General features: G+C 40.8%; 2 protein-coding genes across 4 annotated transcripts in view; both read left to right on the top strand.

Moving 5' to 3' along the window:
* LOC107383912 (phosphatase and actin regulator 1) overlaps nucleotides 1–16,795 on the top strand; it is a 64,855-nt gene extending 48,060 nt beyond the window's left edge. For all 3 annotated transcript variants that reach the window (XM_070541673.1, XM_015956806.3, XM_054740819.2), the window contains exons 6-12: nucleotides 867–1,066; nucleotides 1,347–1,503; nucleotides 6,924–6,979; nucleotides 7,914–7,975; nucleotides 11,316–11,456; nucleotides 14,503–14,579; nucleotides 14,702–16,795. In XM_070541673.1, coding sequence (XP_070397774.1) covers nucleotides 867–1,066; nucleotides 1,347–1,503; nucleotides 6,924–6,979; nucleotides 7,914–7,975; nucleotides 11,316–11,456; nucleotides 14,503–14,579; nucleotides 14,702–14,717 — 709 coding nt within the window. In that variant the 3' untranslated portion in view covers nucleotides 14,718–16,795. The remainder of the gene's footprint in view (nucleotides 1–866; nucleotides 1,067–1,346; nucleotides 1,504–6,923; nucleotides 6,980–7,913; nucleotides 7,976–11,315; nucleotides 11,457–14,502; nucleotides 14,580–14,701) is intronic.
* Nucleotides 16,796–20,883: 4,088 nt separating this feature from the next.
* phlpp1 (PH domain and leucine rich repeat protein phosphatase 1) overlaps nucleotides 20,884–24,927 on the top strand; it is a 67,192-nt gene continuing 63,148 nt past the window's right edge. The window contains exon 1 of the mRNA XM_015956803.3: nucleotides 20,884–22,739. Coding sequence (XP_015812289.3) covers nucleotides 21,095–22,739 — 1,645 coding nt within the window. The 5' untranslated portion in view covers nucleotides 20,884–21,094. The remainder of the gene's footprint in view (nucleotides 22,740–24,927) is intronic.

The following is a 24,927-nucleotide window of genomic DNA, read 5'->3' as shown; positions in this document are numbered from 1 at the left end:
AGGGCACCGTGGCCTAATTTTAGAGTGGATGTGTGTGTGTGTGTGTGTGTGTGTGTGTGTGTGTGTGTGTGTGTGTGTGTGTGCGCGCGCGTGTGCGTGTGTGCGTGTGTGTGCGCGCGTGCGCGTGTGTGTGTGTGTGTGGGGGGGGGGGGGGGCGGGGGGGGGGCACAGGTTTTCAGAGTAGGCGTCCCTCCAGCAGTCGGCCTGACATAACATGACCAGCTGCTTTTGACAAGAGCAATGTTTTCTTCGTGTTTGGAGAAAAGGGACACTGTGGATTGGACATTATGTAATCTCTTACATTAGGATCTCTTTTTAACCAGAGCCATTCGGACCAGGATAAGGAAGTAACGGCCCTGCCAGGCCAAAAGCTCGGGCCGGTTGCGTAACAGTGGCTCATCATAAGGAGCTTCAACTGGGCCGTTAATAATCATTCTATGAAATGCGTTACCGGTTAGCCCGGGATAACTCAGAAAAAGAGTATTTCACCAGCTGGATAATCAGGTTTTTTTCTTTGTTGCTGGGGATTGCGTGGGGCTGCACAGACTTGTGTTTGTGTTTTGGCTGCCTCATTCAGTTGGAGTTGCACAGCACATCTTCCCCTTTCTTTATAGCCAGATTAACAACCCACTAAGCTTCCATTACACACAGTAGAAAAAAAAGCCAATTTAATGTTTTAAGCCACTTTCAGATTCTGAATGGAGAAATTCTGCAGAGGCTTTTTATCACAAGTTTGTGATTTATCTTCCCTTATTTAAACTATTCCTCGCCCTTTTTGCAAGACTGAATATTATTGACAATATATATATATATATATATATATATATATGATATGATATGTTATGAACTTTTGTTTCATTCCTCAGCTCTGCGTTGCTCGGTAGTCTTCAGTGTGCGCCTCTGGAAAGAAGAGAAGTGCCGTCAGTGATTATCGACTATGAGGACGACAAAGAGAACATGCCCAATGAGTCAGACTATGAAGATCTGCCCAGCATGTATAAGGACGAGGATGACGATGTGGACGATGATGAGGATGATGATGAGGAGGACGACTCTATATTTACAAGTGAGAATTGATTAGATTAAAACAAATTTAAGACCATTTAACTTTTCCTTTCCCCTTGTGTCACTTTTAGATGTAACAGCAGATTATATTTGACCTTTCAGGAGAGAAAAGGGAAATGTGCTAAGAAAGAGGTACTGCAGACATGCTTCATATTAATGTGTGTTATTTTAGTAAAGCAGTATAGATACTTTCTCGTGGCCATCAAAGTCAAATTTTAACCCTGTATATTAGCCTAATATGAGCTCTTTAATGTTAATTGAATGTTTTTATCTTTTTTTAGGTACATTGGCAAAGAAGGTGCTACGAAAAGACTCTCTGGCCATCAAGCTGAGTAATCGTCCATCCAAAAGAGAGCTGGAGGAGAAAAACATCCTGCCCATGCAGACGGATGAGGAGAGACTGGAGTCGAGGCAGCAAATAGGCACCAAACTCACGAGGTGAATGCAGCTACACGCACAGCTCCTATTCAGAGTGTTTTCAGTCAACCTGACTGGTGTTGCTGCAGCCAACATAACAACAGCTGAGAGAAAACCGCAGTGACTCCTCTCAGCCAAGCGTCTTAAGCTGCACTGACTCACTCCAAAATGGATCTTTTTAATTTCTCCTTTGTCTTTTCATTTTTTTTCTCTTCCTTCTGAACATTCGATAAGGATAAAAGCTTTATCTCGTTAAAGAGTCTGAAAATGGAGCTGACCTAATTTCAGTGATGCACCCTCCCTCCCTGCCTTCCTTCCTTGCTTATCTTGTCTTCTCTCTCACTCTCTCGCTTTCTCTCTCCTTTTTCTTCCTTCTTCCTGACTTCCTCCCTTGCTCACTGAATCACCACGGTGATGCGTGTGCCAGACCATCTCCACCCGACTCCAGCATACACTGCACAAGCCTTTTCATGGCACCACTTTTACATTCACAAACTACGTTGTGCAAATCACACAACGTGTTCGTGTTCGCATGTTGAAGTCAGAAAGGAGGTCTGTAGCCATTAATTTATCGTTATAGTTTTTCTGAACAGGATTTACATGGCAGTCGTATTTCTCAGCACATGTTTGCAAGCTCTTCTTTTTCTTTTTGTTGAATGCGGGTGAAAATGAAAAGCCTGTGTTGTGCAATAGGATGTTGTGAGATGTGGGAAACATGGTTGGAGGGAAAGAGTATAATCAAAAAGCATCAGCTCACAAGCCAATATTCCCCACTGTGCCTGCAACACAGAACATGTTCCCAGAAGGCACGTTCCCAAACAACTCTGTGATGGTGTCCTTTGCCGAGTGTCATTGAATGCACACTTTCTTTTCTTATTTTTTACCAGCAGCATTACGTCCTATATAGCAGTTCATCAGAACTGATAGTGGTAATAACACTCTAGGACAAGCTGACCTCAGTTTGTCTCTGATCCACAGGGAAAACTACAGGAAGTGGGAAAAAAAGTGCCTTTGCTTTAGAAAGACAGTGGTGGTTTTCTCTTTTTGTTTCTCTTATCTAAGTAGAGCTCTACGAAATCCATTCAAGTCTTTTCTCACGCAATTCCTTTTTATTTTTCATTATCAGAATCCCTCTTTTGATTATCTAAAGATGCATTTTTCTCTGAAAAAGTCTAACAGATCTACATCAATCTGTCATTTAACATTCATGGACTCAACTATCTTGACTCGCAGTGTTGGGCAAGTTACTTCAAAACTGTAATGCATTATTTATTACTTTTACCCTCATTTTAAAGTAATTAATTACATTACAATATTACTGATTTTAAAATGTAAGGCATTACACTACTTTTGCATTACTTTAAGTTACTTTCACCAATACAACTTCATTATGAATCTGGTAATCTGACCCTCGGTGAGCTCATGACATATATGTGGAAAGTGATGTGGTGTCTGAGCTAGGATTGCCGTTAAAAACAGTCAGATATAATAACAGTGCTTTAAAATGATTGTTTATTAAATAAAAGCAACAACAATCTGTTCTCTCAGCACGCTGCCATCTTATGTTAACTGAGCAGGGAGTGAGGTGGTGGGGGCTCCAAGCCTATATTTGCCTTGGTCCCCAAATGCCTTGATACAGCCCTGGATGTAGGACTGACTTCTGGGGTGATCTGATTCTATCACTAGTATAAATATTAAAATGCTTATGTATATTATTGCTTTTCACTGGTAAAAATGTGTATTGGGGATAAATCTACCTACTTTTTTCTTTTCAAGCACTTTGTTTTGTTTTCTTGATTTTATTTGAATAATTTCCTGCCCATTCTCTCTCTAACCTTCCTGCATGCTGCATGTTTTCACCGTCTTCCAGAAAAACTGTTTCCTAGGTTTCCTACTTTCTAACTAATCAGCCAAAGGGATCTACCGAACGCTAAATAAATAAATCAATAAAAAAGCTTTGCGCTGTGCTCCAGCAGCAATGAGTTGAAATCACCGGCGCACAGATTATGAACTCAGCAGAAAAGTACATGAAGTACCAGAGAATATGGGCGGATATAAATGATTGCAAACGAATTACTTTGTTTGGGTGGAGCGATTTTGTGAATATAACAGCGGCCGCGCGCAGGACGCAGCTGGAGTATTTGAGGCATCACCGCTGTGTCCTCTCTGCACAGAGAATGCTCGCAAAGCTGAGTCCATAAATGACGTCATATATGTGGATACTGGTTCTTTTTTCAGGCTTCCCGCAATTTGAATTTTTAGGAAACCCACATCTTGATTCTGGGTTTAAAAATGCGTTGTAATTACCGCGTTACTGACCGAGTAAATATTACCATTTTCTTTCCCTGTAATGCCTTACATTACCACATTACAGCAAAAAGCAATGCATTACAGTAGTTAATTACTTTTGTGCTGCGTTACTCCCCCACACTGTTGACTCGTGATGGGGAAGGCTGTTGTTGGATTAGCATCCAGGAAACAGCAGAGAATGTATCGGCTAGTAGAAGCTAGTTTTTAGCATTAGCAACTTCGCCGCATGGCAGAACTCCTTCACACTTGTGTTATTTGCAGAGATAAAACATCAGCGTTGCACATCAGTGGTAGAGCTGCCTTGCTGTTACCCAATCTGAGGCAAAATTTCAAAATATCAAGAAATAAGTCAAATCCTGTCGTCTGAAGCTCAGCTCTGATGTGGCTCACTTCTAGTTCCTGAAAGAGGCACACCAGAGCTTTGTATAACTTACAAAGTATTCATTCCTAGTAGAGATCACTGCAAATGCATTGATTAAACCAGTGAACCAAGCCTTTAAGAAAAGGATCAATCTTGCTGAAGCCAGTCAAAAACATTGCTTAAATCAAATCATAATTTCCAGCACTGATATGGCTGAAGCTATCTTCTTCTCTTTCAGGCATCTAATTGTCTAATTACTGTCTCAGTAATCAAACATAACCTCAAGGTAGCAGGGACCTCAGTTTTAAAGCTGCCATGCTACTGGCCTGAGTTTTTGTTTCAAAGAAACTGAATGTCAAGCAGAAAAAGTCATTTATAGAGCACAAAATTGCCGAGAGCAGGGAAAAGAGATTCAAACTTAAGAGTAGGACATTTACATGCAAAACCATGAAACTGAAAGCAGCAGGGATGGGATGCAATTTTGAGGTGAAGTAGAGCCAATGTGAATGCTAGCGGGGCTTTTTTTTTTGTTTTTACCTTGAGAGCTGAGTTTTGAGGGAGGGTACTGTGTGATATGTGACTATGTGCAAAAGACATTCTATTTGCAAATATGGGGGGTTGTTTTAAAGAAGACATGCTATGCAAAACTCAACTTTTGCATTTTGTTGTGTTGTTTTTCTCTACTCTCTCTAAATTCTCCAAACACGAAAACAAATTGTCCATCCATTTTCTGTTGGTGTTTGGCTTTAGGAATTATGTGCCTAAAAGAAGCCGTTAAAAAAAAAACTCCCTGTTAGTGATGTCACAAACGGGGAAATTAGAATAGAACCACCTCTCATGTCACATGCAAGAGAAAGTTATTGCTGCTGGAGGAGCAACAGCTCTATCCCAAGCCTCGCCTGAACATTGGAGCTTCTTAGCAGACTGGGGTGGGTGGGTGTGGCCATCTTAAGCTGAAATGCCCTGAAGTGGTTCATCCTGGTAGGTACAGAAATTGTTGAGAATAAAACTGCTGAAATTGCTTTATGTGAGTGAATTTCTGCAAAGAAATCCAAAATATTTTTTGTGTTGATCATAGAACTAATATAACTTATAATAGGTCTCCTTTAAAGGTGTGGTTTACTCATTCATTCAATACATTTGCAGTAATCTCTAGTGTAAATCAATGCCTTATGAGTCATTAAAAAAAACTATGATGCTCCTGTTCTGAGATGCAGAAGGTTGCTGTTGCAGCAGGATTACTCATTATTATTATTAATGGTATGCTCATGCCTTGCTTCTGATTAGCTAACAGAGCGTGTTCGGCCATGCTGCAAAGTCACTATGCCAAACACACTCTCCGCTCTCTCTCCTTGCTGCAAATTTTTTATAAAAGCCGTCCTTCAGGCGGGCACAAGCCAAAATGAACCATTAATGCAAATTCCCAGTGTGACATAGATATGTGAGGATTTTCAAATCCTAGCATTTCACCGTCTACTTCCTATCGGAAGTTAACACAGGAGATAGGTGTAGGAAATAATAATTAAAAGGTGTTTTGTCGTTCAACCACATCTTTAAAGATGGAAACATGGCTCCATAAAGGATGGCACAAGATGAGACGAGATGAGTTGATCCAGAACAGTTTGCTCTTATAGTTAATGCTTTTTTTGTGTCTTTTACTTCTTTTACCACTTTAAAACAGTTTGGTGCATCTCCTCAGATGTCACACAAGATAAGAACAGGATGTGTCTGTACTGTTCCACATGCCTTTGTCTGTTTAAATTTGTCTCACAGAGTTAATGATGAAACCTTTCAGCTATATTTTCAAGGTGTCATAATCAGATTTGCCTCATGCAGCATCACAGGAAAATTGCGTCTGCCTCTTGCTCACTTTAATTACAGCATTGCATTGGTGGATTATCTCAGAGTCATCGATTGAAATGGAGATCAGTCATTTGTTATAAGGTTGAAGACGTGCACCTGTCAAGCAGTCTGGAGGCAAGGGGTTTAATTTGACACGCCGGGAAAAAAAACATGGTTCTGTAGAAACAACTCGGAGGAGAAAAATAGGTTGCCTATATTTATTTCAGTTTGAAACATCATGACTACATCATAAGGTGTTACTCAAAATCCCAGTGTTATTAGATGTAGAAGTTGTCGGTGAGCAAAAAATGTCAAGATAACTTTCTTGGGACTTGCTGCCAAACCAGTAAAACTTGATGCTGGTGAAACCAGAATTTTTTTTTTTAAGTTTCCCTGAATTGTTACTTAAGAGACTTATCTGCCCCCAAAACATCCTCATGCATCAAGATTCTGGCTTATGCTAGCAAAAATGCATGATTTCTTGAGATTTGGGTAAATTTATGCTCCTAAAAAAGATGCAGATGATCAGCAAGAATTTGTGAATAGCTCAAAGCATCTAAACATTAATTGCTTGATGCTACGTGTCTGCCAAGGAAACTTTTACTTGCAGGGGCCATTTTGGCTGTTGCAAAAAATATAGGTTTGGTCAACAGATTCATGATGTTGATGCCTAATTCTAACTTAATCCTCTGCAGCTTCAGCTGTCCACTTATGAAACCACACAAGAATAGTTATACTGAATATGTTTGCTGTATTTTTTGTAAAGCAGAGGACCCACTGATATGTTCTAGTTTATTTTGAATGCACAAATGACATTGATCACTATGAATTTGCAATTTACACATTTAAACCATCCACCTTGTTGCACCAGCGTTACTTTGCTGAACTTGCTGTTGATCATGTGCTGAAAATGTCTGTTTCTCAACAGGCGATTAAGTCAGAGACCCACAGCTGAGGAACTAGAACAAAGGAACATCCTCAAACGTAAGTGTCCTAAGATCCTTCTAAAGCTGGAAACGTAAACTCTGAGATGATTGTTTAGCAATGTGTGATTTTGGCAGCATTCCTTGCACTTAGTACATCACACAACGTGGTGATTTGCCAAACGTTGTTCCACAGAGGAGTGCCATATGTTTCACCTCTTTCCTCCTTCTTGGCCGGTCATTTTTATGTGCAACGGGTTTGTAGCAGGAGGCTCCTTGAGTTGTGGCATCCAGGGTGACTCGTTTCTTTGCTCAGACACGTGCACCACCAGAGAGAGGTGGCTCTGTTGCCTGGGAATCTGCAGCTTTCACATCAAAGACTGGCTGCTTTCCCAGAGGCTCATGCGTGAAGCAGGCAGAAAGCGAGAAAATAAGAGTGACACACTCAAGGTTAAACAAACACAACCCGTGAGGAGACGTCTGGAGTATAGGGAAACATCCATGCTCAGCAGAATCACTAAAGAAGCTTCTGCAAACACGAGCAGTGTCCCTGTATGACTCCTGTTTGCACATTACTTTCAGGCTTGCTCTTCTGATCTTGTTGTTTTTGTCTCTAATCTATTTCAAATCTAGTTTATCATACACAGAAGCTCAGTTAAGAAGACAAATCTTAATCTGATGAATATTTTGAAATTAATTGTCCTCCTTTTGAATATTTTCTTTATTGCAAACATGGACCCAAATGGTCTGCTTGAAAAGGAACAAATTGATCTGCTTCAGCGTTAACGGCGTTAAAACGACCAATATTGGGAAGTATTTTAAGCTGTGAGAAACCTTTCCAGTTTAGTGTAAATCTAATGAGCCATGTTATGCAAATGCTGTTTAAACGCCTTCAACAGCTTCTAAGCATTCCAAGAAAAAAGCCCACTGTGTGCACATGCCTGTACTCGCATGACACCACTCTGTTTTTCTTTTTTTTTTTTTTTTTTTTGCAGCTCGCAATGAGCAGGAGGAAATGGAGGAAAAGAGGGAGATAAAACGAAGGCTGACACGAAAGGTGAGGCCAAAGTAGATCAAAAAGTGCAAAATACACACTTTTCATAGATCGAAGGGAACAAACGCATGATAAACCAATACAGCGACGGTGAGTCATATGCAGAAACCTGTTCTGTTACAGGACTGGTACTGTTCTGCTCAAAGATGCCCTTGTTGTCCTTGCTCCTTCAGCATGTTGGCTGCTAAATCCTCCGACCCTCAGGGAGGTGTCGAGCATGTTCCTGTCGCTGTAAATTAAAGAGTAACACTTTTTGATCACCTGCTGACGATGCTCAGAGGAAGCTGTTGGAGACCTGACATTTGTAGGTGGCATGCAAATAAAATAACAGTGACATAATGAATAAACTAATGAAAGGATTCTAATCAGTGCTTTAATTTAACAGTAGGATATCTGTTGAATTAGATGTATTAATGTCTCCAGGTCTACGTTTTAAAGGAGCCAGATCATGCCATTTTAAGTCTTTGAGAGCAAAGATAGGCACAATATATGATAAAATATTATCATTGGCACTATTAAGATGTCATTTTATCTTAAGTAGCAAGTTTTTTTTATGCAATTAAATGTTTTAAAGCTGTAAAACCCCTCACTACACACTATCTACTTTTCTCAGACGGGCATTAACATTTTCACACTTTTCTTCCTTGCCTAAACACTCTCAGTGCCCTAATTATGATGCAGAACACCATGTGCTGAAAAACAAAAAAAGCATGCAAAATTCTGCTAAAGGTAGGAATTGTTTTCAGGTGTATTTATTAGTTTTCCCTTAAGTAAATGAAATGAGCTGCCTGAACACTTTTATGGGTTGCCTGGTGCACCAAATGCTGAATTATATTACGGTTGTAGCAGCGCCATGAAAACAATAAAACAACCAAGTGCGCTATTCCGTGTGTTCGGTTAGGGTCCAGCATTCCACTCCTCTCTTCTCCTGCCCCTGCTCACTGCCACCACTGTTAACTTTTAAAACCAGGAGAGACCCTGGATGTGTACTCGCCAAGCAAAGACCTTTCAGAGGGTCACATTTAATGCATTTCCTCCCTGCTGCAGACATTCTCTCATTTAAATTGTTCAGCTGTTACTAGCATGTATGGTTACTAGTGATGTGTCGGTCGCGAACGAACCGGCTCTAAGAGCCGGCTCTTTGAAGTGAACGACGGGAGCCGTCCCCTCCCCTCTTGCTTTGGTGAAAGCTAATGGCGATTGGTCAACATGTGTAACTGCGTGTCCAGACTGTCCACACACAGAGCAGTAGGGGCGGGTAAGAGGGAGGATCAGACTCAAGACACACAGCAGAGCACATGTGGGTGGAGGGAGATGAGAGGGAATGAGGAGGAGAAAAAAGGCGAGCGAGAAAGAGGAGAGTGCGATGAAGACAGTGAGAAAATGAGCGCCAGCAGTTGGAAAGTGGAAATTTCTTTGTGTTCAGTTATTAAATCCATAGAAAGGATAAATATTTGATATATTGCATATTTTTACATTAGTAAATCATTTTACATATAGTTTTGCATTATTTTGATTATAAATGTACTCTACGCAACAGAAAATCTGAGGAGCCACTTGGGAGCCGAAAGAGCCGGCTCTTTTTGGTGAGCTGAGCTAAAAGAACCGGCTCTCTAAAAAGAGCCGGAATTCCCATCACTAATGGTTACTGCTAGCTTGATCCCGACTCTGATTGGTTCTTTTCTCGTCTAGTCCCGCCTCTCCCAATTGCTGATTGGTTCTTTTTTTTTTCGTTCGCCTACCTTTTCCATTTTCTGTCTGGATTTACGTTAATGTCAATTATCGTTGTCGCCTTTTATTTATCGGCAGAAAAAATGTGCAAAACAGAAAAGGGTAAACTGTGTTAAAGCGAGGCTGCATAGGCTAGACCACCGTAGCCTACTGCATAGGTTATGGTGGTCTAGTGGTTAAAGCATCTGCCTTTCATCTTGTTTTGCCATGAGCTGAAGCCGGTTTGAGTCCTGGCGTCGGAAGTAATTTATTTAGCCACCCGAAGCAGATTAGATATTTTTTTATTTTAGTGCCTCTAAAGGTCTTTGAATTTGGTCATTTTCAAACAGCATTTTAGTTGATTTACTCTGCTCACCTCACATGGACTCACATTGGGTAAATAAACAAAGAAGTAAAGAATTAGATTAATCATCATGTATGTAACAGTTTACCAATAAAGGGTTGTAAACATAACACTGGCAAGTGTAGCTAAAAACGAAGAAAAAAAGTTTCTGCTGTGACCAGAATTTGAACCGATGCAAAACAGCATGCTAAGTACTGTAGTTACTCTGACCACCAGGCTGCCAAGTCTGATACAAACAATTAGTTGGAGTCATCTGAGACATGAAGGTCACATCCTCAACTGCAGCATGAAATTAACCCCTCTATGCCTGCAACTAGGAGAAAGTGGGTGTTAGTGACCTACTTCCAGGGGAGGCAGTTTTCAGAGCCGAGAATAGCTTCATGGGGAGTAGAAAAGGCCTGATTACGCACTTAGTTTCCATCGAGGCTTTTGCAGGCTTTTCCAAAAACTCTGGACAGGAAAGTGCATGAATGCATGCCAAAAACTAGTCTGGGGGTATTTTTCATGAGGAAACAAAAATATCACATGGCAACGTTCCAAAAACTGGATTTTTCATGATAAGGCTCCTTTAAAATTCTAGGAATCACAAGCATACAGACTAATAGCAAACTATGAAAACTGCACAATTTCATGAGTCTGCTTTGTTCAAGTTTCCATTACTTAAAAGATCGAAAGTTGGAATTTAAATTTTACGTAAATTATTATTAAAACAGTAAATCTAGATAGGTTTTGCAAGGGAGAATACTAAACAGACAAGTGCCCAAACTTTTGAATGTCAGTGTAGTTGTGTCAACAGTAAATTTAATACTACTTCATGTTCGGTCACATAAAATTGTGCCATTACTAGAAAATCGTGATTGTTCTATAAAATGATGAAGCATTGTCTACAGAAGATTAAAATTATCCAATTTTTTAATTAGGGAATGTTGTTAGTTGATTAAACATGTGTCCTCTAGTGTTGTTCTGCCTTCTCATTAGGATCAAGAGTGATTTTCACGTGTGTAATCAGGGCTTCTGGCTGTACAATGTGACATTTCGAATTCAGGTGGAGGTTCTGAAGTTTTGCTCTTTAGCTAATGGTTAATTGTGTTTATTAAGAACCTGGTGCAGTAAAGAGCAACTGAAAAGTGTGGGTTGCTTAAGCAGCTGTCTTTGCACAAGAAGGACTGGATGTGCGTGTCCATATTTGATTATATGAAAAGTATTCAAGGATGGGAATAAACTGCTTTTTCCGTTTGACTTCATTATATGTTTTCCTTTATGTTCCAGCTAAGCCAGAGGCCCACTGTAGAGGAGCTGAGACAGGCCAAAATTCTCATCAGATTCAGCGACTACGTGGAGGTGTCAGATGCCCAGGACTATGACAGGCGGGCAGATAAACCCTGGACTCGACTCACAGCAGCCGATAAGGCCAGTATTGATTTGACTAATTTAATTAAACTGATGTAATCTTTTAATGTTTTTCTAGATTTATTCCTTTTCTATATATTTCACCACAGTTGGACTCCCTTTCCCTTATCAGGCTTTTATGTGATACAAACAAAAACACAGGACGTTGTCTCTGTAGAAGCAGTGCTGCTGCTCGTCTCTGTCCTGACTTTTACTGAGATCCAGATGATCGCTGATCAGATCTTCTGACTCATGACCCAGAGTGCCCTGGGTCACACCTGAACGATGCTTATGAAGATCATTAGGAATCAGCATTTGGATTACGTAACAACCGCTCTTATATAAGAGAGTAATTGGATAAGACGTGCTTCAGGACCTCCAGCCACATCACTGCCCTGCTGACGCATTATTTCTTCTTATTTTGTCACCCAGCACAGATTTTTGTTTGTTCTGCTGTCATCAGTACTTCCTTCCTGAAGCTGGAGACGTCCCCTTGAGTCACTTCTAATTGCTGAAAGCAGTAACATCACCTTGCTGGGTTGCAGTCATGCACAATACTTTAGATAGGATGTACTGTCCTTTTGTACTCTTATTTTATATTCTGAATTCTTCTACTTCTCTAGAGCATCCCACTGAGATCCCACTGAGAGGCAATGGTCCTCAGGGTCTTGTTCCACACATGTATGAGGATGCTTATGCGTTTCCTAGGAAACTAGTTTGGTTTGAGCACAAAAATGTTTCCAAAAAGAGGGAATTATATATAAACATGTAGGAAATGATGAGAGACATGCACGTTTAACTACAGTGTCCCCTACTGAAATAATCAAAGCACTGCAGGTTTCAGTTCCCCTTCAGTTTTGCTCTCAAAATGTCTCCTAAAGCTAATTCCTTTGCAACAGGGTGCAAATAATTTGGAAAGAACAAGAAAGACATTGGCTTTAGTGAAGTATCTATGAAATTCTAATGTGTTCAGTGACCTGACATTCATTTTTGAGTCAGACATGAACATGATCTGAATCTCATTAAGTCAAAATCATAACAGCACTAAAGCAAGCAGTAGATAAAAGATTTTTCATAGCTTTTGGATTAACGTCCTACAAATTAAATGCTAAATAACTCAAGTCTGTGCTGTCTTTATCCTGAATTTTGAGTTTGAACTATTTATTTTGACATACAGAAATGTCCTCAGGTCTCAGGTTTGCCAGGTTGTCTATGCCCACCATTGCCACATGGTCTCAGGAGAAGGGAATACTAGGTATAAGGGAATCCGTAGTCCCTCCTCATCCTGGCTCAGGCAGTGGGCTTCTTTCCTGATATCTGGTGACACTTCTGCAAAGGATGGCAGGTCAAAATTTAAACGTCAAAATAATAAATAAAAAAAACATCTCTTGTAGTCTGTTGGTCTGTCATGGTGAAGCTCTGGATTAACCCTAGCCCTAACCATTCAAGATGTTCCAACCCTCTTCTATAGTCACAAGCTTTGGGTAGTGGAAAGAATGGGAGCATGGAAACAAGCAGCTGAAATGAGTTTCTTTGTTACATTCATTCTGTGTTGGTCCAAAAGAACCAAAAAATTGAATGAAATTAGTTCTCTCTTGTTTTCCGTGTCTTGTCCTGCTGTAAAGCAATCAAAATTGATGTCTGAGTGCCGAAGACCAGCCTTACAGTTTACCTCTCACAGGTGAAGCATTAAAGGCTCAGCTATAATGTCCCACTTGATATCAAAGTGTCATTAGAAATGCTTTCGATTGGGGGGAGGGTGACACAAAAATACAACAGAACCAAAATATCACTGCACAAACAACATGAGGATGTATAACAGTAACAATTTTTGCTGAAAAGCACACAGTAATAATTCATAGTGCATTTAGTGCCAACCACAGCCCTAGGTTATGTGTCAAAATGCCTGAGTCCATTCTTGTGAGAGCACCATGTGAGCACCTGTGTGTGTACACGTGCTTGTTAGGTTTCCCTTTAGGAGAGTCTAATAGTGATTGTGAGGGGCCACAGACCTTCCCCCAAAGACCCGCGGAAGATGGAGATCCAGAGATTAATGCATGTCATAGCTCCTCCTTAAGCCTGGTTTATGCTTCTCCGTGAGCTCCGCAAGGGACAGACACGCACGGATTGACGGAAGCTTTTTGCTCTTTTACTTCTCCGTCTCCTGGAGAGTGTTGCAAAGCAATTGCCCGGCAGGACCACAGAGGGCGTAGCGCTGTTCTGTGGTATCCTGTCATGTGTCGGTCCAAGATAGTGTGTTTGTATTGTGTTTTTTGTGTTTATAAGAGACTTTTAACACGGACATATTTGTCTCTCATTCTCCCACCGCTTCATGCGCTCCCCACCTCTAAACCCACGTTTCCTGTCATTTCCGTCCACAAATAAAACGCTTGCTGCGTATCTTTTCACTCCTCCAGTCACGGGAGAATTAAACATTCATATTTTTAGAGTTTTTTCGCGAGGTATTCTTCAAGCTTCTCCGTGTCTGCCACTAGTTATCCTCGGCTCTCTTTGCAATGGCGGCGCTGTAAACAACAGCGGCGTCCAGACCAATCACAAGCTTGCGTAATCCGTCTCGTTCGACGGATGTTTAAAAAAGTGGGCTCGACTCCGTACGTACTTGCGTACCTGCCGGAGCCCTACGCAAGGACGGATAATGGCGTTGCGTGTCTCCGCACTGACGCAGACGGAGAAGCATAAATCGGGCTTTAGAGATGGGGTGAGAAGCTCAGTCATCTAGGAGGGGCTGGGAGTAGATCAGCTGCTCCTCCACATTGAGAGGAGCAGCCGAGTTACTGATTGGATAAACCCAAACTTTCAGCAAAATTAGTCTATAGACGGCTGATTATCATATTAAGGCTCTTAGCTGCCTCAAGAGGGGAAATTTGAGGTACTTCAGATGTGAAAAGAGAATTCAGCAGAATTGTTTATGGCCTTGAGATAAATGTAAATGATGCATTAAGTGTACAAAAAACAAAGTACAGTCATGGCTTAGAGGCTACTGTTTGTGCATTGAGCCAATGTGGCTTATCTCAATCTTCTTTTCCTTCTTTTCTTCCCTCTGCAGGCGGCCATCAGGAAAGAGCTCAATGATTTCAAGAGCAATGAGATGGAAGTGCACGAGTCGAGTCGTCATTTAACCAGGTAATGAGCAGAAGAATTAGTTTGGGTGTGACCGTGCATGAGTAAACACCCTCTCATCTACCGTCGTTGCTATTCATGTGATGCAAATCTTGGTTTCTTTATGTTTTTGTTTCTATTTTTAGGTTTCACAGACCATAATAGACCACAACTGTCTCGAGCGGTACCGGACCCAGAGGTCCGCTCCACTGAGAACCTTAAGTGCTGGACGTTTAAAACGGTGCCCGTCTCTACGAAAACAAAACAACAACAAAAAAGGCCATGTCTTCTGAAATGCCTTTTCAGGACTTACACATCTGAGTCAGTACTACACCACACAGTGCAGCCACCCACTGCTCAGTCTCCTGTAGTAGCACAAAATGACTCTAGGTAATGCACCTGGCCCCTGTAAGGAATTCACTCGGCTGCCATTAAACCTCTCTGCTGAGCTCCCAGACTGGTTCTCAGCTCTGTGTGGACTGGGCAGCACAAGAGTCATTTTGATTGAGACCTATGACAAATTAACTTTGGTTCATCAGTAACATCAAATTTGTCTCAGTGGACGTATTTTTATCCCTTCCGCTTTATTTACGCAGACACAATGAACTCCTAGCTCCTGTGGACAGCACCAAATGGTGGTGGAGACTTGATTGTTCTGAGCCAGAAGCTCCACCTTCACAGCACCTGCTGGGACTTTAAAAAGAGACAAGAGAATGAGGCCTCCATCACTGGAATCACGTGCAATGGTTTTCTTTTACAGCTTTTCTTAGACTATAGCACCCCCTGGAGTGCGCTTTGTGTGTTTTATTTGTAGCCCTGCCCCCTCTCTTCATATGTGCAAATCAGACAAAATTGCTAACTGTGAATTTGAGAGCCTGGATCAATTCCACCCGCTCTTCAAATGTACATTTTGTTTATACAAAAGAAGAAAAGGTACATTCAAGAAACAAAATTAAAAATAAAAAACAAATCCACAGTTAAAATGTTCTTCATGCCTTAAGCATTCAGTGTGTAAAGAAAAGCAGCTCTCAGATATATTCTGGTTTCCGAGTGTGCAACATTTATCAGTTTATAACCTTTTTTGTTAATGTTTTGTTTGTCAACGTTTCGATTTATTTGTTTTTTTTTGTATAATTGCATGTGTGCGTGTGCGCGCACGTGCGTACATAACAGCTGTACCGTTCTTGAAATGTGCGCTGTAATTTTCACTTTACTTTTATACTCCTGTTACTCAAGCTTTTTGTAAAGCGATACCCTCTGTTTGTAGAAAGATGATTGAACAGCAGATGGATCCCCCTCCGCTCTTTTATTAGTATTTATTTGTGCATCTAGACAGAGCTTGTATTTCATTTTTCTGTTTATTTTCTTGTTTATGGAAAGGCTTTACCCTTGAGGGCACATCCAGTGTTTCTCTTGACAGAACCACCAACAAACCCACCTCTTAAGCTTTACCAACACATTCATACGAGATCCTCTAAAACTGTCATTGAATAGGGGGGGTTCTTTATTTAAATGATGGTCTCCTTCTCTGACTTACCTTTTGTGACCATTTTAACTGCTTTGCACAGTTGAGACTTCTTTTTTTCTCACAAATGTGTGAATTATTGTCAGGTTTTTGAGTTGGAACTGTCCGACAGTTGATCTCACACAAATGCTCACATTTTAAGCTTTATGTGCACAGAATGTTTTTTTTATCTTTGTTTTTTATTATATCATAAGTGAATGAAACAGTTTTCAGAAGGTGGAATTTTTGGCAACCGATTATAATGCAGAGTTTCTCTTTTCAGTGATAAATGACCTAATGAAATCTGGGTATTAAATAAAGTTTGCAATGCATGGTTAGTATGTGCCAAAATGGATGTTATTGGTGTTCTGGGCTGTTTTTCGTCAGAATTGGAACTCCTTAAAAAGATTTCATTGGACCATCTAATCCTACAGAGACATATGCAGTGTTTTGTGTTAATATCAATAAGCTTAATGCATCTTTTTAACCACGGGTTCAGAACAATAGAGCATTATTATGGATTTATACAGTTTTAAGTGTGTAAATGAAATCTTGAGCCAGTGAACTGAGTTTAAGGTTTTGCATTTTGCTGGAATCGGTGAACATGAATTCAGCAATAACCAATTTCATTGATCTAATTGGCAGAACAAGTGAAAGTGGTCCTTTTTTAAACATTTCTGTAATGCAGAATTTCATGTAAGGAACACATACAAATTAAAGTTTATTTCTGAATGCATTTAATAAGTATGCATTATTTGTTGGATGCTACATTTCTTTATTATTTATTAGGACATTTGCATTTTATTAGTGCCAACTGAACTCAAGTTACTGCAGATATCCTCAGAAATATTTGGGCTGGGTTTGTTGATTTATTTGCCATGTTTGTAGAGGCAATTTCCAGACAAGTGACAACTTCTCAAACTGCCTCAAAGTTGGGAAAAGGCATATAGCATTCCAATATTCCTGTCCATGGCAAGAAACACATTACATTCATGTGACCTGGAATTTTAAGGGGTTAAATGAGCTGATAATGTTAGCTTTTTGGGCAAACATTTGAATCAGACCACAGATTGTGATGCATTTGCTTAATCCTTGAAACCATTTTAAATTCTGTCAGAATTTAAAATCTTTGTCAAACTGCCTCTTGGACATATTTTTTTCTCTTTTCTCCTTTTTAATCCCACACATCATTACTCCTGTGATGTAGTGAACATTTAAGGTGTTGAACCAATAACACCTACAATATTCTGATTTAGATGGGGAAACCACTGGTGAACTTCAGTGCATTTCATGGTTTGGGGAGGTTTTATTGTCATTTCAAATGCAAGGTTCCTGAAACTGATGATGGTGTGAGGACACCACTCTCTGGTGAGCTGTTGAGTTGTTTTAAAAAGCTTCAGAGAAAGGTAAAACGTGATAAATGTGTGCTCGCTGGGCTGAAGAATGATAACGGGGCCCTGAGGATGTGGACCCACTAAAACAGGAAGGAAGGCGCTGGTACTCAGTGAACCCAATGATGTAATCATCAGCATCCATGTAGATGACAAAGAAAACTGCTCATCATCAGCAGAGATGGCACAGTATTTCAGCGTGAACCCTTAATAACCTCATTTTCTGATAAGACAAGTCTGGGGAAACCTGTCCCAAAACTGTTCTCTGATTAATTTAGCAGCAGGTTTTGACCATGGTTCTGACTGGTTAAAATCTCTTTTTGTGTGAACCAGAAAATAATTTGTTGATCCTGACAAACAATTGTTACAGATCTGTCCAGAGCTGATCATGACCCTAAATGTTCTTTAATGTATAATTATATTAATGATCACACCTAACACAAAATCCTATGATGACTGACATTACTTAGGGAAGCCTCAGGCAAACACACCAGTTTCTCTGTTGTTAGTGTTGGTCAGAGATTACAGAGGGACTGCCCAACATCAGAAAATGTAACTCCACCCCTAGTCAAGATTTGAAAAATGCTATGAAAGTGGGCATTGCCAGGAGGCAGAGAGTGCCATGGCCAAGTGTGGGGAATTTCCATCCTGGGAGAGAGGGGGAGTGGGAGGAGACTGTACCGATGATGTGAAATTGTACCAGTCCCAGTCAATCACAAGTTTAAAATGCAGTAGCCGTTGTTCTGCCACAGGGGGCAGCACTAAGACATGTGTAGATCTAGATTTAATCAAGTGTACACAAACATGTGAAAAAAATGCACAGAAACAGAAATATTGCTTTTGTAAAGACCCAGTTATACAGTTAAAAAGCAAATAATAATAATAATAATAATACTAATAATAATAATAATAATAATAATAACTAACCCCTTTTGGGGGTCTAGTTACTCTTTAAATGATTTATTTTGTGGTCTGGATCAGTTTGAAATGAATGAATGAATAAATAACTAAATAATTAAAGGGTTATTGTTTTTCTGCACAAATCATTTTAATGTAGTTTAAGCAAAATGTTCTTTGTTTTTATATCTTCGTGTGGACATGTGTACGTTTTACCTTTAATTTGCTACTATAGTGCTTCTGAATGTTCCCATATGGGACCATAAATGGCATTTCTGATCTTTTTAAAACTCATATCCAGTCGATAACTAATAAGATGAAATATCAACTACAAACATTTTATCAATCAATTAATTGCTTTAATTTTAAAGTGATAAATCATATTGCTAAACAACTTTTTTCCCCTATCTTTGATTATGCAGATTTTATCTACCAAAAACGTTATTACTTTATGAGTTTGACTAAGTTACATTAGCTTTGTTTGTTTTGCATGTTGTAAGGTATTATTATTATTTATTATTATTAATTATTTCTCTTTTTTTTGTCTTTTTTCACCTACTTGCTGTATTCCAATTTTTGTGATGTAAACGAGCTATTTCATCCAAAAAACTTTATCCTCCAAAAATATAACTAACTAAATAAGTAAAATTTCTATTTCAATAAAACTTTTCCCAATAATTAGTAGCTATAAATAATTTTGTTTATACAGAACAAGACGTTTTAAAAAGTCATGAAAATCACTGTAAATCTAGATCTTCCAGCATTATGAATAATTTTGTGATTCCCTTTTTTCAGGCATTTTAATTATTATCTTATAATTGGAAGCGTTCTCGGCTTGTTGAAATCATCTCATTAATTATCACAAATGAGAACAAAAAAACGCAACACTTTCCGCTACAGACAGATGTTTCACTTGCTTCACTTCACTTCTGACCAAGTCCTCCAAATACACCCACATCACCCCGCTTCTCCTCCAGCTTCACTGGCTGCCAGTCAACTTCAGGGTTCATTTCAAGATCCTGGTTCTGGTCTATAGGGCCTTACATGGACAAGCACCATCTTACATTGGTGATCTTCTTAGTCCCTACACCCCCAGCAGGTCCCTGAGGTCCAGTGATCAAAGCCTACTGGTTGTGCAGCACCAGGCTAAAGGTCAAAGGTGACAGATCATTTGCTGCTGTGGCCCCCAGACTCTGGAACTCTCCCCCTGAACCTGAGATCAGTGGACTCAGTGGTCTCCTTTAAAAAGCAGCTGAAGACTCACTTGTTCAAGCTGGCTTTTGTATGATCTTCTTCACCACTCTCTCTTTATTCTGCTCTCCCCACCTATTCCACCTTCCTCAGGATCCACTGATTTCCCTCTTTCCTATTCACTCTCTCTCTTTCTTAACATTTTTTCTTTTAAATCCAATTGCCTATTTTTGCTCATTTGAAATATATTTTAAACATTTTCTAAATGCTTTTTATATTTTTACTTTTTTTTTTGTTTTTGTGAAGCGCCTCGTGATTTTTATCTTGAGAGGCGCTATAGAAATGATATTTTCTTCTTCTTCTTCACTTTTGTCCCACAAAATTAAAATCCATGAATCCCACGTTTATTTGGATAGAATCGAGGCGCAATCCATCATTGCGCGCTCTCGACACACAGCTTTTGTCGAGGATACCGTGGCAACTGAATAAATCCGTTTATAAATGACCTCAAATATAATTCCCTCAAGTGAACCCTGTCGGGCTCCGTACTTTTCTAAACGGTGGAATTATTTTAATTGTATCCACTAGATGGCGAAAAAGACAACCAGATAAGTGAACTCCAAGCCGAGCGTGGCCTTGTGAAATGGCGTCCTGATGAGATGGTGCCGAAGTTATTTCACCACTCGCTTTGTGTAATAAAACCACGTGACAAGTTTAATTTAAACTTGACTTGAAATTTTAATGGAATGTTTGGAGCCAAGCATCGGGCGCATTTGATGTTTACTGTGAGGGAAAGACTTAAAATGCAAAAAAAAGTTTATTTTTTTCATATATTCAACAGATGATGCGTTTAACTGACTTTATAAAACTCTTAATGCATGATGACGTTTTAATTTTATTTACGCAGAAGTAAGGAGCGGAGATTGCTGACGCACACGAGGCGCTCAAACTGCGCGTTAAGTTAATGCCAAACATTTTATAGGAGCTATGTTTACGCCTCTTGTCAGTTCGCCTCCCTATTGACGGACACTGACCCAATGCATTGTGGGAAATGTAGTCTTCTGGTTTCGTTCTTCCAGCAGCTCGATCTTCTGAACGCTCACGTGATGACAATACACTTCCCACAATCCCTTGCGTTGTTGTTGGCTACTCTGAACCCTCCTCATGAATATATATCGTTCAGGATTTGCGTAGGAGGTCGGCCGACGTTCATTTCATATTCTATCTAGTACAGTATTTTTGGGACGCGCGGCTCTGTCACGTCTCCGCCCTGATCTGCCCCCTGAGCGGCCAGCCTCTTCCCAGCGATTTAATCAGTAAAATGTTTTCTCTCTTTCTTTTTTTAAATTTATTTATTAAATTTTTGTTGGAGCAGCGGAGGAGACTTCGACAGCAAGAAGTGAATGGCAACTGGAGGGATAACTAAACAACGCCGCCCAGCTGGCGGACATTTATTACGGCGGGCACGTATTACGGTTTTTAAATGTAGAGATTCAAGGCATAACCAAGTGCGCACTGATATTTCTTAAGAGTCGGGGGACTTCTTATTGGCGGAGATGGAAAGTGCGCCGGCTGCCGCTGAGGATGGAGCGTTGGATGGAAGCGCGACCAAGTTAAAGAAGAAGCCCAGTGGACTGTCTGTCGCCCGGGGGACTCCAGCGGATGATGGCGGTGGACGGTTGGCACCCTCCCGTGTAGAGACGAAGAACGAGAACTGCCTCTCTCATTCCGCCTCCATGCCTGGATCCGGTGCGTCAAACCGAACCGTGGCGTCTAATGGCCGTGGCTCGTCCGGAAACTCCAGCAGCTCTCTGTTGAGACGGCGGCGCTTGAGGAGGAACCTCTCCGCCACAGCTGCAGCCACCGCCACCTCAGCTGTCACTGCCGCGTGCGGCGCAAAGATGAGCTCGGCCCTGTCCGTTGCGTCTCTGCATACGCGGAGTCTGGACAGGAAGACTCTGCTGAAGCGCCGACAGAACATGCAGCTGCAGCCGTCGGATCACCAGTGGGTGAGAACCGACCTCCACCGGGGCTGCGTACATGTCCATGACAGACTCATGCCCTCGTATCCCAGGCCGGTTCTCTGCACTACGGACACCACAGCCGGCGAGGTGGCGCTCAGGCTGAGTAAACTCAGCAGCAAGTCCTGCTCTGTCATGCGCATTTTCTGTAAAGAGGGCTCAAAGACTGACCAAAATGGCAACTGCAACGTGAAGTATGAATACAATGATAATCCATGCCAAGTGAAAGAAGTCTCGAGTTTAAACCACCTGACTTCACTGGAATCCAGAGAGCGAAGAGGCCATCCCACTGACAGGTTGAGGCTGCTGCTCATGGAGGATGCGGATGACAGGCAAAAGCAACAGGACCCTAATGGAAAACTTTTCTCCCCGGAGTCAGAATCACAAGACAACATAACCTCTTCTCTGTCAGACCTGAACTCCATCATGGATACCCCTATTGATGATGATGATGATGATGATGATGATGATGATGATGACTCTGAGCACAGGAACGGCGCGGACAGCTATGGCTTGAACTCTGCCTCAGATGTAGAAAGCAGTGCATTTGATGAGCTGAGCTCTGGGGCCCTGCTCAGTGGGCACAGAGACTCCCTGAGCGATGACATGATTCTTGGAACAGAAGCATCCATCCTCAGTCCCTCTTTTGATGATGCCACGGAGAGCCATGACATTTATGGAAGCTCCTCAGATGAACTGGAGCTCGACTGTCCTGTGTCTAATGCAGCCATGGAGGCCGTCCCCCAACACCACACCAATGGCATTTCTGCTGTCACTGCCAGCTACAAGCAGTGCGACATGGGACTTTTGAATGACGTGACAAGAAACTTGGAGCCAGGTAGCAGGCTGAACACACACAGCCCAGGCAGTTTGCCATCCAGCAGTAGCGCCGGCTCATTGTCAAGAGCCTGTTTTAGTGATATCACACATGACATTCTAAATCCAGACCGAGGTGATGTGAAGCCGGGGCTGACAGAAAACCAAAATGGAGATTCTTGTGTTTCCAGCCTGATGCTGTATGTTCAGCTGCATGGTGAAGTTGTGAGGCGGCTTAACCCAGATGAGAGGCCTCTGCAGATCCAGAATGACTTTCTCTTTAAGCTTGGATTTAAGGACCCTTGGAGAGTCCAAGAAGAAGGGCTCGACACGGAAATTGGCTCCCTGTTACGATTCTATGCAGGTAAAAATGACACATTCAGATAATTTGTGATTCATACTCACTTCAGAGTGTGCTGAGGCTGGATTCTTCTGGGCTCATGATCTAGTTTGGAGTCCAGCTCTATAATGTTGAGTTTATTACAGGTTTTTCACCTGTTTCAGAGCGAGACAGGTGTGTTTATGCAGGTGTGTAAAAAATGAAAGGTATTTTAATACTTTAACAAAAAGAATGATTGCTGCTCATTGCTTTACTGGAACTATAATTTAGAGGATTATTATTAAAGGATGGCTTGACTGAATCTACTTTCTCCATGTCCAAGTTAACTGTGGTGGCGCAAGTGCACTTGTGGTCCAGAGACCTTAAACTACCTGTTTAGTTATACCTTACATCAGGGACATCCTTTAATTAATGTATGTTTTGTTTCTTCCGGCTTTAACAGTCTGTTGGCCTGTAGCAGCACACTTTGCTCCCATGGACACTCATGGCATTGCCACAAGGCATTCACCAGAACTTATGGTGCACAGACATGGGGCACTTTCCGGCTTTTGGCCCATTATCATTCTAATGAAAAGGCTGAATGCTTTTGTGGTTGGATGGAGAACAGGGAAGGGAGCAGTGTGGCTGGGGGGACTATAAACCCCCTCTTTGGACTGAGTGAATTTTGATCATTGAGATGCTACACAGTGCCTGTCCTGTTGGCATCCAGCGCAGCTACTGTCACAATAACTGCCTGCCAAGCTGGGTTAACGTGCTTCTCCAAAGCGCAGGAAGCCCCTTTCCTTCACAAATGCCACTGCCTCCATCACTGCGGTTGTGGGAAGTGAAATTAGGAGGCAGCGAAACAATCAGAGACCTGTAAGATTAGCAGCTGTTGGGTGTAAAGTTTTGCAAAGTCTGAAAATATTATGTTTAATTCCAGATGATTTGTTGAACAGAAAGCCGCAAACAGATTCATGTTTTATTCTTCAAGGACTGTTGTGCTTTGGGTTGGGGCTCTGGCTTATCACACTGTCCAAGATGATACAAGAATAACATTATGAGTGATAAAAAGTCTTATTACAATGCAACATGTGTATGTTCCCACAACAAGACTGCAGACACAAGCAGGAGTGGCCTTCATAAACCATTCAACACCCAAAACCTCCAACACTGCACTGTTTTGTAAAATGTAATAGAAAAAAACTGATTTTTAGCATTTGATGCAAAATTAAGCAACAGATTACAACCAGACTTTAGAAAAAAAAAACAAGCAGCTGGTTATTGGGATCTAAAGTGACAATGTGTAGTTTTTATTGTTAATCTCTGGAAATATCCATCAAAATGTTGTTGAAAATCAATGAAATGACGCCCAGTTGTTGAAAAATTTGGCAGCTTAGTAACATATAACCATAAAAACCGGGTCTAAAATACATGGGAGCGAGCCTAAGTCTCTGGGCGATGCCATATTAAATGCCATGTTTCCTTGTACGGGAGCCCTTGAGGACAAAACACATTAACTGATTTGTTGCAAATGGTTACAAAACTTTCATCATTAATAAACTTGTTTTACACATTTACCTCTTCACTTGTTGCCAGTGATGAAAGGGAGTCTGACGTGCTTGTCATTAGTTTGCATTTCCTGGGCCTTTTTGACCCTAATGGGCATCCTTTGGTAAGGTCTTACTCCAACACAAAAACATTGCTTGCTTGCAACAATTTAGGTATCTACTGCACCCCTAGTTGCAGTAGTATAATTTTTTTTCTATTTGCACTTAAAATTTATGTTAATTGCATTTTGTGACTTTTTGTGTGGGCTTTTGAGAATTTCAGGTAGTTGCATGAATAAAATAAACAAAGGTTTTTAAGAGAAAACAGAACTTGGAGTACTTTGGTGCTTTGATTTACCTTAATGATGCCTTTGTTATTGCAGCATAAGGCTGATGCTTTGTAACACTGGCACAGAACCTCATGGAAATGTTTATTTAAAGGAAACTGCCCTTTATTTGTTTACATTGATAAATCTCTACCTCCAAACTGCAATCAGGGATAACTGTTCTGTTTTTATTATCATTATCATTCTCATTATTGCAAATATCCTTGAGATCTTGTGATATACTCTCAAGGTTATATTGCCCACTGCTAGTTGAATTTTTGTGAAAATTATTTAATTCAGACTTGTTGCAAACTGTCTCAGTGAAGCTTGTGTGCAGAGGGAACAATTAAATGAACT

Source organism: Nothobranchius furzeri, chromosome 11 (genome assembly GCF_043380555.1).
Source record: "Nothobranchius furzeri strain GRZ-AD chromosome 11, NfurGRZ-RIMD1, whole genome shotgun sequence".
Lineage (NCBI taxonomy): Eukaryota > Metazoa > Chordata > Actinopteri > Cyprinodontiformes > Nothobranchiidae > Nothobranchius > Nothobranchius furzeri.
The sequence above is the reverse complement of the archived record's forward strand: the minus strand, read 5'-3'. Positions and strand labels throughout refer to the sequence as shown.